Genomic DNA, 16,906 nt, shown 5'->3' with positions numbered 1-16,906 from the left:
TAACCTCTAATCTGTCATTAAAGAGGGTACAATGTATGAAATAACTAATGTTACCGACGTTTATAATGTTTGATTATTGATTTCATTGATTTCAATGGTTTCATTTTTTCAATTTCATTTTAATAGTATTACTTTTATAAAAATTTAAATCGATAATTTGATTTATAAAGAGTACCATTTTGTACATTTTAAACTTTGTTTTAGAACTTATGCATCAGAAGCGAGGAAGATACAATTTTATTTCAACTTTATCATTGTTTAGAGGAGACCTTAGCACAACTATACAAGAAGCTATTGACGCAAAACGAGTTACCCCTCAAATAATAGCATTGGCTCCTATGGTATCACCAAAGTAAGTAAGAAGAAAAGGTTATAAGTAAATTGTTAATATAACAGTGCATAAAATAAGCTATGTGTCTTCTGTCTTCATTTGAATATATCTACCGTAAGCAATAATTTTCGATGTATGAATGTCACCATCAAGTTCATTTATATTTTTCAATTTGCTACTTTTAGGTAGCCTTTTAGCTGTTCTACTTACTTTAGAGCGTTGCAATTTTCTGTTTCAAGCCTTACTCTAAAGGATTTCTTGGTGGATGTATCTCCATAGGAAGGTTTCTTGCAGGGAAAGTTAAATGATGAGGGTCACCACGTCTGGTGAGCAAATACAGCTCCAAAAAAATACAACACTTGTGATTTAAAAGTTTATATTAAAACTTTAAGCAATAGAGGTTGCTCATATTTCATTTTAATCACCTTCAGAATCTGAACTGTTATCTCCAATGTTAATTATTACAGCTTCGATATTAATATTACACATTATTTTCTTCTCTAATAAACCACTGTTCAATTAATATATTAATATGTTCTACACACTTTGCTCAGGTGACATCGTTACGCTTTTGGAGTGCTTTCTTCCACATACTTAAAATATGTTCATCTCTATATCCATCGCTACCAATATATGTATTATAGTGTCTTGCAATCTGTATAGCATTAAAATCTGGGCGGTGACAATCTAAGCACTTTGTGTCCATGTTTACGTATCAATTCATCTAGTATATAATATATATATATATATATATATATATATATATATATATATATATATATATATATATATATATATATGAAAATTACTAAGTTCTCGGAAAGAACCGCGTTGAGAATTTATTATTCGATGTTTCGGCACCCATTTTGGGGCCATTATCAAGAGTGATACGGTTTCGTTCGAGTTCGGGGTCTCAATCTGCCTACTCCCCTCACTCGTGACGTACAAGTATCGTGTTCTGTATAAATACAAGAACCGTCAAACGGCACTGAGGTCTCAATCTGCCTACTCCTCAGTGTCGAGTGACTCGACACTGAGTAAGAGTGAGAGGATTAAGAATTATTTGCTCAATAGGTATAACAGCTTTATAATGCGGAAGTGACGCAGTGAGCGAGCAAGTGTTTGATCTTTTGTTGGATTCAATTCTTCTTGAAGTGAGATACATACTTATCTCAAGATTCGCCATGAGGAAATAGTAATCCGACTTATTAAGTTTCTCTTATTTATTTCTGACCTGCAGTTTAGTTATATAAGGAGGAAGTAGAAATATTATGTATATATGAAAAGACACAACGTTGTATATTTTTGGGAATAAATCACAAGTATAATTCAAAATATTTTATATTTTTCACGTTTTAATAATAATTTTAAATTATAATTGCAGTTTATTAACAATAATAACCATCGTTTTCATTGTCCTCTCGTTGATCTTCTTCCAGTTGATCATTTATATCTTCTTTTTACTATTCTATTGTCAGTCATTTGATTAGTTCAGGGATTAATAATAAAACAGCCAAAACGGACTTTAAATAGCACAATTAGAAACAGCAAATAATTAGGTAGTTGTCGTCTCTACCTTCCAGAGAAAAAAGTCCATGAAGGAACTTAGACAAATCAATGATTTCAATCAAATGATTACGTCCTCATCTTAAAAAGATGGCATACGTGTATAGGTATGGTTCTTCTCAGAGTCTTCTTTCAGTGCATCATTAATTATGATGTCAAAGCACGTGGTGTTCGTGTGTATTAAGGTATAAAAAATGCTTATTAAAAGCTTAAAATTTTTATTTTAAAGAAGATCTTTTCGGAATTGAATCATTCCATCATCAGTTTAATAAAAAGTTGTTAAAAACATTGTATGGCCACATAAAAACATTGGAAGGACATCAGTATTAAAAACTATCCTCATGGTATTTGTAAAGGTAAATGCAATAGACTGTTAACTTTGTTGATTAATAAAAACTGAAAATGGGGTCATCTTACATGACCCCCTGGAGCTGGTGTGGTTTTATCGACTTACATTACCTCTGATCTGTGCTTAAGTCAGACTCCACCAAGTATATGATCATTAGTAAAATTCCAATTCATCATTCAGACATTACTATAAATGAAGCCCCCATTCAAATGGTAAATAATTACAAATACCTGGGGGCTATGATAAACAAGAAAAGTTATCAAAATATTGATATCAAAAGACGTATTGAAATTGTGATGTCCATTTTCATAAAAATGGAGAAACTGTTTAATAATCCTGATATCAGGTTCTCTTTACGAATAAAAATGTTAAGAACATATGTGTTTAATACCTTGTTGTACGACATGGAAGCATGGACTCTCAAACAGAACAAAATAAAAAGTATTGAGAGTTTCGAGATGTGGTGCTATCGACGAATATTAAGAATAAGTTGGGCTGACCGAGTTACAAATGAAGAAGTATTACGGCGAATGGACAAACTCTCTGAAGTAATACTTACCATAAAAAAGAGAAAATTGTAGTACTTGGGCCATCTAATGCGGGGACAAAAATACACATTCTTACAAATTATAATACAGGGCAGGATTGAAGGACGAAGAAATCCGGGTCGCAGAAGAATATCCTGTATGACAAATCTAGGAGAGTGGTTTGGTTGCACCACAAACGAACTGTTTAGAACAGCTGTAAACAAAGTTCGAATAGCCTTGATGACATGAAATCTCCGATGGGAGAGGAACGGAAAGAAAAAGAAACTTGGTATTATATTTGTTCACGCCACTAATCAAGTCATTTACAATATTTTATTAGAACGATTTTGTAGTCCTCCCTATTACCTGAAATTTTGGCTCTGTTTAAGCTCTGCGTGGACTAGCCTTTAATTTTTCTACTTCCTTTTTCCACCAAGGTACATCTCTATCGGCGGCTTTATTCGTGATAGGACAAGCTTCTTCATAACAGTTTATTGTCATACATTCAACCATTGTGAGGCTGTTTCATGAGCGACATGTCTCATGAGCGGGATATTGTATGGTTTATAAAAAGTCAGATGCTAGTATGACTGGAACACCTTCAGGAACTAGAAGACGCAAAATCGGCAACGAAAATATGACAATGGAAAACAACAAGTGGACTAAAAAAAGGAAAACCCAGAACAAAACGGCTGAATGACGTGGAGGATGACCTTAGAACTACGAACGTAAGAGAATCGAGGAGAGGGTTAACTGTCTGAATGGAGTCGAATAGCCAGTCAGGCAAACATCCATCTAGTTGTATAAAGCCAAAAGAAGAAGAAAAAGGGAAAGTTTAGTTGTCACTAGTGATCGTAATATCAAGTTTTTATTTCCATTTACCTGTTTGCTTATAATACGCAACATAATTTTATTTTTCTGAACTAGAATTTATTTAGCTATTAAATTATACGGTTATTATTAAACTTATTTGATTGTAAATTAATCAACAGTGTCTAATACTTTCATCAACGATAATAATTATAAAATAAACAAAAAGAAAAAGTACTGTTTGGTGCAAATAAATTGGACCAAATATTTAATCAGCGTTACCATTGTGTGAAGTCACCGTTACATTTTAAACCGGCATGAATTCTCTTTCGCATAGTGCCTTCTAATGTTTGGCAGTAATCTGGCTGAAAGTCATTTCAAATTTCCTGAACTTTACTCTTTTTAAGTTTTAACTGGTGTAGTTCGACGTGCTTTTTTATCTGATCCCAAAGAGTCCCGATAGGAGATAGATCAGGACTGCTTGAAGGCCATTTTAAAACAGGAATATTTATTTCCTGCAACCATAATGTTAAGAATTTCGCTGTATGGCAGGTTGCTACAGCTTGTTAAAATATAAATTCCCTATCTGACAGTTAAATTTCATTAATGGAAGACAATAACTCTTCTAAAATACTTTTATACTTCGCATGGTTGTCATTGCTATCAATGAAAAGAAGATATCCAACACCTTCAGAGGACATACAGCCCCAGACCATCACAGTCTCTACAGCCAGGAATGAGTCATCACTCCAAATCTCAATTACGACAATTTTAACTTTTTTCTCAACATTTCCCGTTTTTTTTTTAAGTTGAGATTATATTTCCCACAATCCCTTGGAAAATATTTAAATTTTGAACAATTTTGATTTTGTTACGGACCGCAACAATGAAATTTCGTAAATCGTTACACAAACACTTGAATAAATTTAGAAATTTAACATCGCTTCTTTTCTTGTCATTTTTATACTTACCGTAAGACTGTTTCATAATTTTTGTATATTATTATGTATATACAAAATGATCTTTTTTATTTTTTAGACTGTGGCAGATGGCTTGCGGATCTTATGCAACACAACTGTCCGAGCAACAGGGAGCATATCCGTTAGAAATAGCTATATATTATTTGGCATGTCATAAAGTGGAAGAAGCGCTGGCGGTTCTTTGCGAAGGCAATTTGTATCGAGAAGCACTCGTTCTGTCAAAATGTCGAATGATGGGCAAGGATGTAATAGACAGTGTAATAGAAAAATGGGCAAGTGCTATGCGATTGGACGGCAATTTCGAAATGGCCGCGCAATGGTAAGGTGTACACATTTCATTAGCACACACATACACTCCCCTCCTCATTCCTTGGGCCCTTGTCAGGGCGTGGTGATACTCTAAATATTGTTAGCTTGCTGTCTCCATTGGCTGCGTTCCTGTTCCAGATAGACGGCTTCGTATAGGGATTTTCCCACCAGAGTCTTCATTTGGTTTGCGTATCGTCTTAGACATCTTCTTCTCGCTCTTCGGATTTCTACCTTTCCTTCTACTACCCATAGTTCCATAGTCCCCGTTCTTCTGGCTATGTGGCCGAAGTAATTTAGGTATGCTCTGTTTACTTTTTTTAATAGCCTGTTTTTTATATGAAGCTCTTCCAGCATTTACAGGTTGGTTCTGTGTTCTGTCCAGGACATGCGTAGAATTCTTCTGTAGACCCACATTTCGAAGGCTTCGATCTTACTTCTATCGATTTTTTTAGAGTCCATGTTTCAACGCGTATGTGGCAATGGGAATTGATATATTGATAGATTTGGGATGGGGGTATATTTAAAAAAAATTGGGGCAATTGAAATATATCAATAAAAATGAGGAAATTTTGTACTAAACGAAAAGGAAAAAATAAAGGGCGCAACCTAGTCCTTTGTCGACGGACGAGGAAAACTCAACACTTGACCTATGAAAAGATTGGTTTAAGAAGGATAAAAAAGATAGGCTAAACCTCTAAAAAAAACTAATATGCATACATAGTCAAAAAACAACAAACAAACACACTTACCTTATAATATCTCTCTATATTTCTAACAAATTTACCTTCTTATTAGTTACCAGAAGAAAGGCAGATTATAGGAGAGCATTAAACAAATAATGGCTAGAAATTAATAATTTTATTACTCAAAAGTTCAGCCAGATAAACCGAGATCAAACGATAGAGCAATTTGTTTATTATAAACAGATTCCAAAATGTTTAGATTATCAATCTCAGAAACGCAAAAAGATTAAGAATCTTTTTCGGTTTTTACGATATACGGGGTGAAACGAAAATACTACAGTATATGTGCGGATTATTATTTGCCATATCTACGATCATTATTTTTGTTTTTCCGGTAGTGATCTGAAGTCCGAATTCTTCGCTTATCCGGCTTTCTAAAAAGTATACATCTATTGCTGTTAATATACTTTTATATTTTTTTCTGTGCCATTCAAGATTCACTAGCATATATTATAGTAGGCAGAGCTGTCGCATGTAAATTTTCATTTTGATCTTCAGTCTATTTTTTGTCTAGACTGGTTTTATTTATTTATATTCCTATTTTCGATATTTCCTCTATCCTTTTTTATTAGTTAAGTTTACTTTGTAGTCTACTATTAAGATTATATTATTTTCTTATAGGATGTTGTACGTTTTTACTAATCTAAGTATTTCATAACATACTGTTATCTGTGCTTCGTTGGTTTTTTCCCTTATGTTTTTGATTGATCTGTACATCAAAACAATTAATAGTCAAATTCCCCTTATTTGATTCATTCTCCTGTTGCAAAACCTTATCTTAGACCTTCTAATTGCATTACCTGTATACACTTGTACAAACATGACAGCCTCTAAGTTTATAAATATCAAAATTGTGTCTAGTTTGCTTTGTATGTTTTTTTTTTCAGAATTCCCAACAGATCTATATCGTCTTTTAATCTGGATTGGTCTGGTCTCCTTTTTTATAAATCGGTGATAACATTTCTCTTCCCATTATTCTGGTATTTTCTTCCTTCTTGGTGCTTCTTGTAGTATTTCCAAAAACCGTTCTTTTTATTAATTCCAGGTTCAATACGATGTATTTCACCCACTTTTCTTGTCTTAATCTATCCAAATGCTTCTTCTAGTTCCTCCACATGCATTTCCTTTATGTTTATTCCATTGTTGGCAATCCATATTTCAGCCAATATGTTCTTTTTTTTTTCTTAAATTTATTTAAGTAATACTTTGAACGAACTTCAACTATATTCTCTGTTTTCTAGTCACAGTATCTGTTTCATATTTTATTCCATATATCCGTTTCATCTTTTTCTCTTTTAAAAATCTGACCTTATTCCATAATTTACTAGTATTTTTGTTATACAGGGTGTCCAGAAACTCCCCTGACGTAGGAAGACCGGAGATTCCTCAGATAATTTTAAGACAATTTAACCCAATTCACGTAGTCCGAAAATGCTTCCTAATGGGGCTAGAGCTCTTTGAAGATGGCGCCTTGTAATTAGTTTTTTTTAATACCTCCAGAACGCTTCTAGTTAGAAAAACGAAAACTGGTACGGTTATTTATCATGCAGAGCTGAATCCATTCCATTAATTGCTAATTTCTAATACCGGTCATAGGCGTTCGTTTTGGATAGGTCAACGGTTATTTTAATGCATAACTTTTTCGTCTTTGACTTTTAAGCATTAGTTATACTAGATTATTCAATTTTCAGATATTCTAGTACTAAAAGGTACTCCTATCTTAAGTCGATAGGATACACCGTTTTCTAGAAAAATCGATTTGAAAATTTTTCGTTTTTTCGTCATCAAAGTTTAATTAATAGGTACCTTAATTAATTTTACAAATTATCTTTCGTTTGAATAAATACAATTCGTAAAAAAGTTTGGGAAAAAAAGAAAAATCCGGTAACCTTGCTGGCCAAGCAACTGAACCGCCTTTTCCAATCCAGTGGTCTTCGTAGTTATCATCAAGAAAGTCTCGTACATTCCTGCTAAAGTAGGCCAGTTAGGTAATGTTGAGTGAGTGGGATCACGATTGGGAAAAGTTTGTAAGTTATCTACATTGTGTTTGCTCGAGCATTACACCTCATTTTGCCATAAACTAAAGCATATCAGGGTATTCCTCATTAGTAAAAACTTCTGTTGACAGGTCCACGGCCAACTAGTGCAAAAAATAATTCATTTAACTTTAATGACGAAAAAACGAAAAATTTTTAAATCGATTTTTCCAGAAAACGGTGTATTCTATCGACTCAGAGTAAACGTACTTTTCAATACTAGAATAACTGAAAATTTAATTTTCTAATATGACGAATGCTTAAAAGGAAAGGACAAAAAAGTTATGCGTTAAAATAACCGTTGACCTACCCAACACGCCTATGATCGGTACTAAAAATTTGCAATTGATGAAATCGATTCAACTCTGGAGGATAAATAATGGTGCCAGTTTTCCTTTTTCTTAATAGAAGCGTTCTGGAGGTATTTAAAAAAACTAATTACAAGGCGCCATCTTCAAAGAGCTCTAGCACCCTTGGAAAGCATTTTCGGACTAGGTGAATTGGGTTAAATTGTCTTTAAATTATCTCAGGATTCTACAGTCTTCGTTTGCCAGGAGAGTTTCTGTACAACTCTACACTTTTCTTTTTTTGCAATTACTATTTTTATTGTTATTAAAATAGCTTCAGAACAATATTTCCTTTTTTTTTGGTTTACTATTTTTTTTTTTTTGATTAATTTGTTCATTTTATTTATTTTGTTTTGTTTTATTTGACTTCATTTCATTTCTCTCTTTATCTCTTTTTTTTTAATATATACATCAAAAATTCTTTACTGAAATGCTTTGGATTCGAGAGTTACCCATTTGTGTCATTGTCTAGCTTCCATATCCATGTAACAGAATAGTTGGCCAATGCCAAGTTTTATATTGTATCGTTTCTTGTCTTATTCTTCAATGTTCTCTGAATTGTTCCACAGATATACTAAAACCTGTCAATTGTGTGATCAATGTCTATCTTTTTCGTAACTTTTGTTAACACCCTAGGTAATTGAAATTACTTACTTGTTTTAGTAGATTCTCGTCCATTATTATTTTCATAATGTAATTCTTACATACTAGATATAATTTGTACATGGATTTTGTCACTCACTTTCATAATTTTGGACTGTTTGCACACAATATCTAATACATTGAAAAAATCATTAAATAAAACAAAAATACAAAACTCGACGCCTGAAAAGGGATAAGGGATTTAAAAGAAGTAAAGAAACCAGTAAGTCTAAAAGTATCACAGTTAAATGTCTATTGTTTTTGAAATTAGTAGGACATTTAACAACCTTTACTGTATATACGTGTTTAATTAACTCATAGAGTTAAAAGTTCATGCTGATTCTGGATGATCCCGAACATGCCCAAAAATCGTACTGCGCACTTTCCTTTCAAAACTCTTCAGGGCATCTTCGTCCTTCTTCACCAGGATCCATGTTTCACAATTTTCTAGTTGCGTAATATGCCCTGTTTGCTTACTCTGTTCTTTCTTTCTACTCTTACATCATTACTTTCGGTTACTAGGGATCCTACTAACTCTGCTACCTTTTCAGAGCTGTGGGGACCAGTTTAAAAGAAGTTTCTATTATTTCGTCTTGCCTTGACGTAAACATATATTTGGTTTTATTCCGATTTATCCTCAATCCTACAACTCTCGTCACTTTCTCAAGATCTTCCAAAGTCTTCTTTAATACTCTCTCATTACGACTAAGTATCGTGATGTCATTTACATATGCGGCTATTTGTTTTCTCTCTGTTATAAGGTTTCCGAGGACGTTTCTTTGTCTTACACAGTTATTGGTCTCAAAGTTGTCAGTCTTCATATTGCGTATTACTACAGTTGCTTTGGTGCCAGTAAGAGTAAGCTGTATCAATCTGACCAGTTTTTTGGGCATGCTCATAGGTACCAGGCTTTCATATAATGTTTTTTCTATTAATAATCTCAAAGGCTTGTTTGAAATCAATAGACTGTTTATTTCGATGTTATATGTGTGGCTTTTTTCTAACATTTATCTCAGCATGTTTATGATTACTAGTAGATCGTTTTGGCCAAAATCCGGACTGGTAGTCAAAAATTATCTCTTCCGTAAAGGGCGCTAGTTTGGTATACAGGAGAGAAGAAAGCACTTTATATGATATGTTTAATAACATAATTTTTCTATAGTTCGAATATTCTTGCTTATTCCCTTTCTTGTGAATGTAGTGTAGAAGTCCCCAATTCCATTCTTTAGCGATTAGGCATTAGGGATTTGAAACTTCAAAAAATCTCTATTAATGCTGGAAAAATTGCTAGTCGACGTCGTCGGCAACTAATACAGGCTCAGACCAGATTTACTATTTTGATATTGAAGTGTAGTATTTTGAATCGACTTTTTAGTAATGTCTTTGTCGTTTTCATGGTTAAATGACATTTTATCTGTATAACTACCGTAAACTGTATACGTGATTACTATTGTTTAAAAACAAAAATGTCGTCCAGTGATTCTGCTGATTAATTTGTTGAAAATACATGGAGTCCTTCTCGAAAACGAACTACAAGAAGTCCTCTTAGCAATGATGTGTAAGAAATAATTTTAAACCTATTTAAATTTAAAACAATAGAAAATCCCAGGTTAATGGTTGGAAGTATTGTAAAAAAAGTGGCGACTAAAGTCTGAGTTTGTGATCGAAGTGTATTTACTGTGATTAAGGCAATTTTTTATGAGAAACGAAATACCCACCATGGATGCGGTTTTAAAGGAGGTAACAGATGATTCTGATTTGCCTGATTTGACGAAATCCTCATTTTATAGAATATTTAAAAAAAAATAATTTTCAATATTAACGCAGGGGAAGAAACGCCCTTTTATTAGACAGATACGACATTGTGGTGTGGAGGCGACAATCTCTTCAAGAACTTACATAGAAGAGAAGCTCAAAATTTATTATCTGGATGAGACATGGTTGAACGCTGGGAATACAAAATCTAAAATATGGGTAGATAATACAGTCAAATCATCTAAACAAGCTTTTTTGGGTGGATTGACAACGGTATTAAAAAATCCTTCAAGTAATTTATTAGATTCTATATATTTCAAATCTCAAAACTTACAAATATTTTAAATTTTTAGGAAAAGGTAAAAGACTTATTATTTGTCACATTAGCAGCGAGAATGGGTTTGTTTCAAATGCCTTCTGGGCATTTGAGTCGAATAAGTCTGGTGATTACCATGAAGAGACGGTCTGTTTCAGAGACAGGTGAAAATTGGACAGGTTTTCGAAAATTGGTGAAAATTGGACAGGTTTTTAAAAATTGGTGACAATTTCCAATGTCTTATTAATATTAGAAGACAAATCTATTATTGACAATGCACCGTATCATTCTCGTAAAATAGAGAAAATAGCATCAAGTGCATCTAAAAAAAGCAATATTCAGAATTGGCTCCGTTCCAAAAATATAAAATTTCATTAACATATGCTTAAAGTACAACTTCTTTCAATCGTAAAAAAATTTATGATAAATACGTAAAAACCCAGAATAAACTGGTATTGAGACTTGCTCAGTATCACTGTGAGTAACCTCATAGCACTCATCTGTGCAAATATTAAAAATGATAGTGCAGAAAAAAACACCACTTTCAAATTTTAATATGCCATACGTCTATTTTATAATTCAATGTCATCAATTACACCAGAAATATGGAAGAACTGCATTGTTCAAGAAAAAGAAGAAAAGGAAATGTGGCGGCTGAAAAATATAATTGAAACACATTTTAAACCACTTGTTATAAACGTTGACGATAGTGACATATCCAGTTCATCAGAATAATGTTTAAAAGTAGCCGAGATCTCGATCTCTGCCATATATTTATGCCGAACTCAAACTAATTATGAATCACTTTGTATTTTTATTACAAAAAACTAATCATTTTGCAATATTTAAACTTTTTGGAATCGTACAAACTACTATACCAAAATTTATAAATAAAACTAAAATTATTTTTTGAAGACACCCGGTATATAAAATTTGTTGGCTGTTTTTGAGATAAAAAAATAATTTTTTTTTATCTCAAAAAAATCCTGAAATACTCTATGTTGATGACTGTTTAGTCTTCATTTCAGGTAACTCCAATTCAGCTTAACTAATACTTTATAAAATTAACCAAATCCACCCCAATATTAAGTTCACCATGGAACTAGAATCATCCAAGTCAAACAATTTTCTTGATCTCACCATTACCAGATTAAATGACCACTTCGACTTCAGTATCTGCAGGAAATCCACACAGACCGACCATGTAATACAATTTTTTCTAACCATCCTATGTCACACAAATACGCAGATTTTCATAGTTACATCCATAGCCTGGAAACCATTCCACTTTCTCAGTCAAACTATAAAAAAGAATTTAATATTCTCAGACAAATAGCAGTCAATAATGGATATGATCATAACATCATCAATAAACTCATCCATAGAAGACGTCTTAAAACCCTGCAGAAGACTGCGTTCCCCAGAGACCTTACCACTAGACCCAATTACGTTTCACTTCCATACCATCACGAGAGTCTTTCTGGAGATATTCGAAATCTCATTAAACGTTTGGTTGAAAACACGTTTCTTTTAAACAACCCAATAATTTGGGTCAGTGTATATCTAATTCCAAAGACCCCATCAATTATATGAACCGTAGTGGTGTTTATAGACTAAAATGTTCAGATTGTGATGCCACCTACATAGAAAGAACATATAGATCATTGTCTTCACTCTCTCTAAAGCAAACAAAAAGAGAAAACACTTCCACTTTCTCTCAAGATCTAAAAGAACATAACCACACCCTCAATATCCCAAAAGACGTATCACTTGTTCACAATATCCCCCAAAAAAACTTTCTCAAACTAGACTTATATGAAGATCTCGAAATTATTAAAGAAAAACAGAGAAGTTCAAATTGTGTTAATCGCCATATCTCATTCAATCGAGACTTCCTTCCACTCCATCACCAACTATTCTCATTATCCACATCCTCAATTTCTACTTCTACGTTAAAATTTACATTAATCATTCTTCTCTTGTCATTTACCATCTTCCTCAGCCCACTCCAAACCTCTTTTTCAATACATCTAACTTTTCATCTTTCCCCACTTCTTTCCAGGAATCTAAACTTCAAGTCTGACCCCTATGGCTAATGTTCTCCATGCTCCTTTCCGACACAACTAAATTCAGAGTAGATTATTCTACTTGCCCCTCTTAAACCATTCACAATCATACATCTTCACCTTCATATCCACATATCCAGATAATTTCATGATCCATCTAAAGTTCAGCCAGACATTTGAATCTTCGCTTATCAATCATAACTCCATAGTAACATAGTATTAAATCAATGAATCTTTCTGACCACTTCCTACATCAATCAGTATAATTACACACCATTCTATTTTTCACTCGGTAAGAACACACATAATTCACAATATACAGCAACCCCACATATCTGCTTAACTAGATCATCACCTTTTCATCTTTCTTTATACCACACTTTATTTTACTTATCCACATATACTTCCCTCACGGTATGGTTTCGGATCTCTGGAGATCTCAGCCTCTTGTAGAGTCTTTTCTCTTCTCGCACCAATATTAAAACATCACATATTATTAGTCAAATTTAGCAGATCCACCTACAACCAATCTTCTTTTCCAGTTTTTACATATCTTGTGAATACATACCAACATTCTATTAACTTTATCTATCCACCTTAAGCTCACGAACTTATAACTTATAATTTTTTATATTTTAGGTACCAAATGTTGCTTTTTAACATATAGAGCCTTTTATTCTTAAGTTATAATTTGAGTAATATACGAACAATACATTACACTAACACACAATAACATCTAACCAACTTTATTCTTTAACACTTAATCAGTTATTTATGTTCATGAACTTATAACTTATATTTTTATATTTCCCAGTTACCAAATGTTGCTTTTTAACATAGTGGGCCTTCCATGCTTAAGTTATAAGTTAAGTACTACATGAACAGTACGTTACAAAAAAAAATCTATTTACACTTCATCTCAATAGCACTTTCAAATACATCATTTACTATTTCACTCCTCAAAAATAAGGTTTAAAGAATCCAACTTCCTACATATATCTGTTTTTCCATTTTCCAGGTACCTAATTTTGCAAAAACATACAAGGGCCTTTTGTAAAAATCTTTAGTTTACCACCACTTAATTTAAACATTTGTATAGTTGGTTGCCTATCAGTACCCACAAAATTTCACCAAACTTCAGTCCACCTACATTAATTAAATTTTTTTTTTTTTCAATTTTCTTAACGTAAATTTAGGATAAATTCATAATTCAAACTAAACATTGATGATTGCTACTGTTATTTTATTATAATTTTAACTTATTCAATTTTAAATTCATGACACTGACACTGAAATTCATGACACTGACTGCTTTGTTCCGACTTCTTTCCTAACATGTCAATATTGTCATTTTAATCAGTTGCTATTAACAAGTCCTCGTAGACACTTTGTCCCAGGACCATCAACCTCCAGTAAAGTCTTACTTTGACATGTTATCAATTCCAATTGTAACTTTAACATCATAGCATATAAGATCCAATAATGTAACTTAAATTCAAATTAATAATATTTAACGGGTTTTTACCCAAATATTTAGTGGCTCAAAACATGTACACCTTGACACACTGAAGATGGAATATAGATTCCAAAAACGTTTTGTGATGTAGCCCGATTGGGTGTTTTAATTATATACCTTTTATAAATGATTTTTAAATAAATTTTTTGATATCTTTTATGATATCAAATGCCTCTCTTCTTTTGATGTTGTACTCTTCCTTGTTACTTTTTGGTCCTAGTTATAAATATTTTATCCTCGCATCGTCCTTTTTTCTTATAATCAGTCTACATTCAGCATCAAACCACTCTGAGTTTCGACGCATCTCTTGTTCTCCTACTACACGCTTTGTCGTTTTTAGTATATTGGGCTTGATATAATGATGAATGGGTTGCACATGTGAGTCCATTTCAATTAGGTAAAAGAAATAAATAATAGACTTACTCACGATCAATTTGTTATGCATAGTCAGGTCTCTAGGAAGGTAAAGAGATTACCTCTATTATGCCTATTATTTATTTCTTTTACCTAATTAATGTTCTTGGCATGTTGGCATCGCCCTTCCACATCTAGTAGATTTTCATCTCTATATATAATATATAATAAATTAAAACTGTATATTATTTTCAGCTACATCTATTTGGGAAGATATGAGGATGCTGCGTCATTATTGTATAGAAGAACCGACCTACGCATTCTGGAATTTCTTGTAGAGCTAACTGAAAAAATCGATAACGAAGAATTGAGAAAGGCAGTTATCTATAGGTACAATTCATTCAAGCAAGCAGAAGAAGAAATTACTGAAAAAGAACCTACAGAACAAGCAGATTTGCTCACAAGAGTAGACACTTTACTTCAGAAACAATCTGAAGAAGTAGCAACTGATAACAGTGGTGTCAAACATGACCAAGATCAAGAAGATGATAACGCTGGAACAGATTTTCAGCAAATTCAAGAACATTTGAGTAATACAGAAGACAACGTAAAAGATGAAGCAACAAACAATTTACAAGCTGCTGTAGAAGTAAAAACTATCACAGATACAAATGAAAATGCTTATCAAATCGATAAAAAAAATATTGAATCTTCAGAAAATGAAATGGAATCATCAAAAAATATAACCAAAGGTATTACACAACAAAAAATCGATGACTGTAAGGGTGAACCTAGCGGAAATGCTGAATACGTACAAAATGAATCGACAACTCAAGATACCTTAAAATGTGAAGAAATTAAAGATAGTATTAAAATTTCTTCGGAAAATGATGAAAATAAGGATAAAAAAAATAATACTGAAACTGCCTTAGGTATTTCTGAGATTATAAAAGCTGAAGAAAAGACTGATAATATTTAGTCGGACTGATTATTATAAGTGAGTTTCCATAATGTTTGGAAAAATATTTTTTATTTTATATTACATAGTTTTTGTTAATTTGCTTTTTGTGTGAAGATTTAATTAATCTTTTACTTGTGTTACTATCCACAAAGGAGAAATTCGTTTTTAATTTGTTTTTAAAGAGGATATGAAAGAAATGTTATAATTTTGTTATATTTAGCATAAATGATTAACGTACTTTTTATAAAATAAATGTTAAGTTGCATGCGATTGATGTTTTATTTTCATTTCGATATCATTTTCATAAATGTTATCTACAGTCAACTGTAGAATTGCACGTCGCAAAAAGTATCGCATAAATGTATTTAAGTCTAGAAGTTTTGATTAGTATCTCCTAATTTTTTTTGTTTGGAAATGCCAGGGAATGAAACGTAGGAATATTTAACAGTGGTTTATTCCAGTAAAATGAAAAATAACAGGTCAAAAAAATGAAAATAATTCAATTATTCAACAAAAATGAAAAATACAAATCTATGAAATCTATGAACCTAACGGATCGGAAAACGATCGAATCATTTCAAGGACAAATTGAACATTTTAGTATCTGGCAGCAGCACCTCTGGCTCTAATGACGTCCCTCATTATTCGTAGAAGGCTTTTTATCAGAGACGGTATGTACTACAAATCTAAATTTTCCCAGTTCAAGGTTATCTTGTCTTTCTAGGTAGTCCCAAACATGCTTAATTGGGTTTAGGTCTAGACTGATTGCTGGTCAATCGAGAACTTGAATACCAACATCTTGAAGATATTGCTTTGTTATTCTAGCAACGTGCGGGCGAGCGTTGTCTTGCGTAAGAACGAAATTATCTCCAATAATTGGAATAAAAGGCAAGGAAATTTTCTTCAAGAACCTCTCCTATATACCGATCAGCTATCAGGTACCCTCGACGAAACACCGTTAATTTTGTGTGACCTGCAAAGCAGATGCCTCCCCATATCATAATCGAGTCACGTCCAAAATTTCTGACTGCTCTTAGGTTACACTGAGCAATGACAGACGTTTGTCAGATCCACAAAGTGCAAATCTTGCTTCATCGGTAAAAAGAATATTCGCCCAGTCGTTAATATCCCAATCATCATTGACATATCGTGCAAAACGTGCCATACGGTGTGCCGTCGTCTAACAGTGGAGCAGTAGCAGGTATTTTGGCTCCGATTCCAAATTCCCTTAATCTGTTTCTAACCGAATCGACACTTATTCGAACATTACGGACTATTGACGTGTACACAAACTCTGC

The 16,906-nt window shown here is 32.8% G+C and overlaps 1 protein-coding gene across 4 annotated transcripts in view; it reads left to right on the top strand.

Moving 5' to 3' along the window:
* Window positions 1-15,872, top strand: part of LOC140436828 (uncharacterized) — a 110,649-nt gene extending 94,777 nt beyond the window's left edge. For all 4 annotated transcript variants that reach the window (XM_072525959.1, XM_072525961.1, XM_072525958.1 and 1 more), the window contains exons 14-16: window positions 205-352; window positions 4,622-4,882; window positions 14,903-15,872. In XM_072525959.1, coding sequence (XP_072382060.1) covers window positions 205-352; window positions 4,622-4,882; window positions 14,903-15,626 — 1,133 coding nt within the window. In that variant the 3' untranslated portion in view covers window positions 15,627-15,872. The remainder of the gene's footprint in view (window positions 1-204; window positions 353-4,621; window positions 4,883-14,902) is intronic.
* The last annotated feature ends 1,034 nt before the right edge of the window (window positions 15,873-16,906 follow it).

The sequence above is a fragment of the Diabrotica undecimpunctata genome, chromosome 3, assembly GCF_040954645.1.
Source record: "Diabrotica undecimpunctata isolate CICGRU chromosome 3, icDiaUnde3, whole genome shotgun sequence".
NCBI lineage: Eukaryota > Metazoa > Arthropoda > Insecta > Coleoptera > Chrysomelidae > Diabrotica > Diabrotica undecimpunctata.
This window is presented reverse-complemented; position numbering and strand designations above follow the sequence as displayed.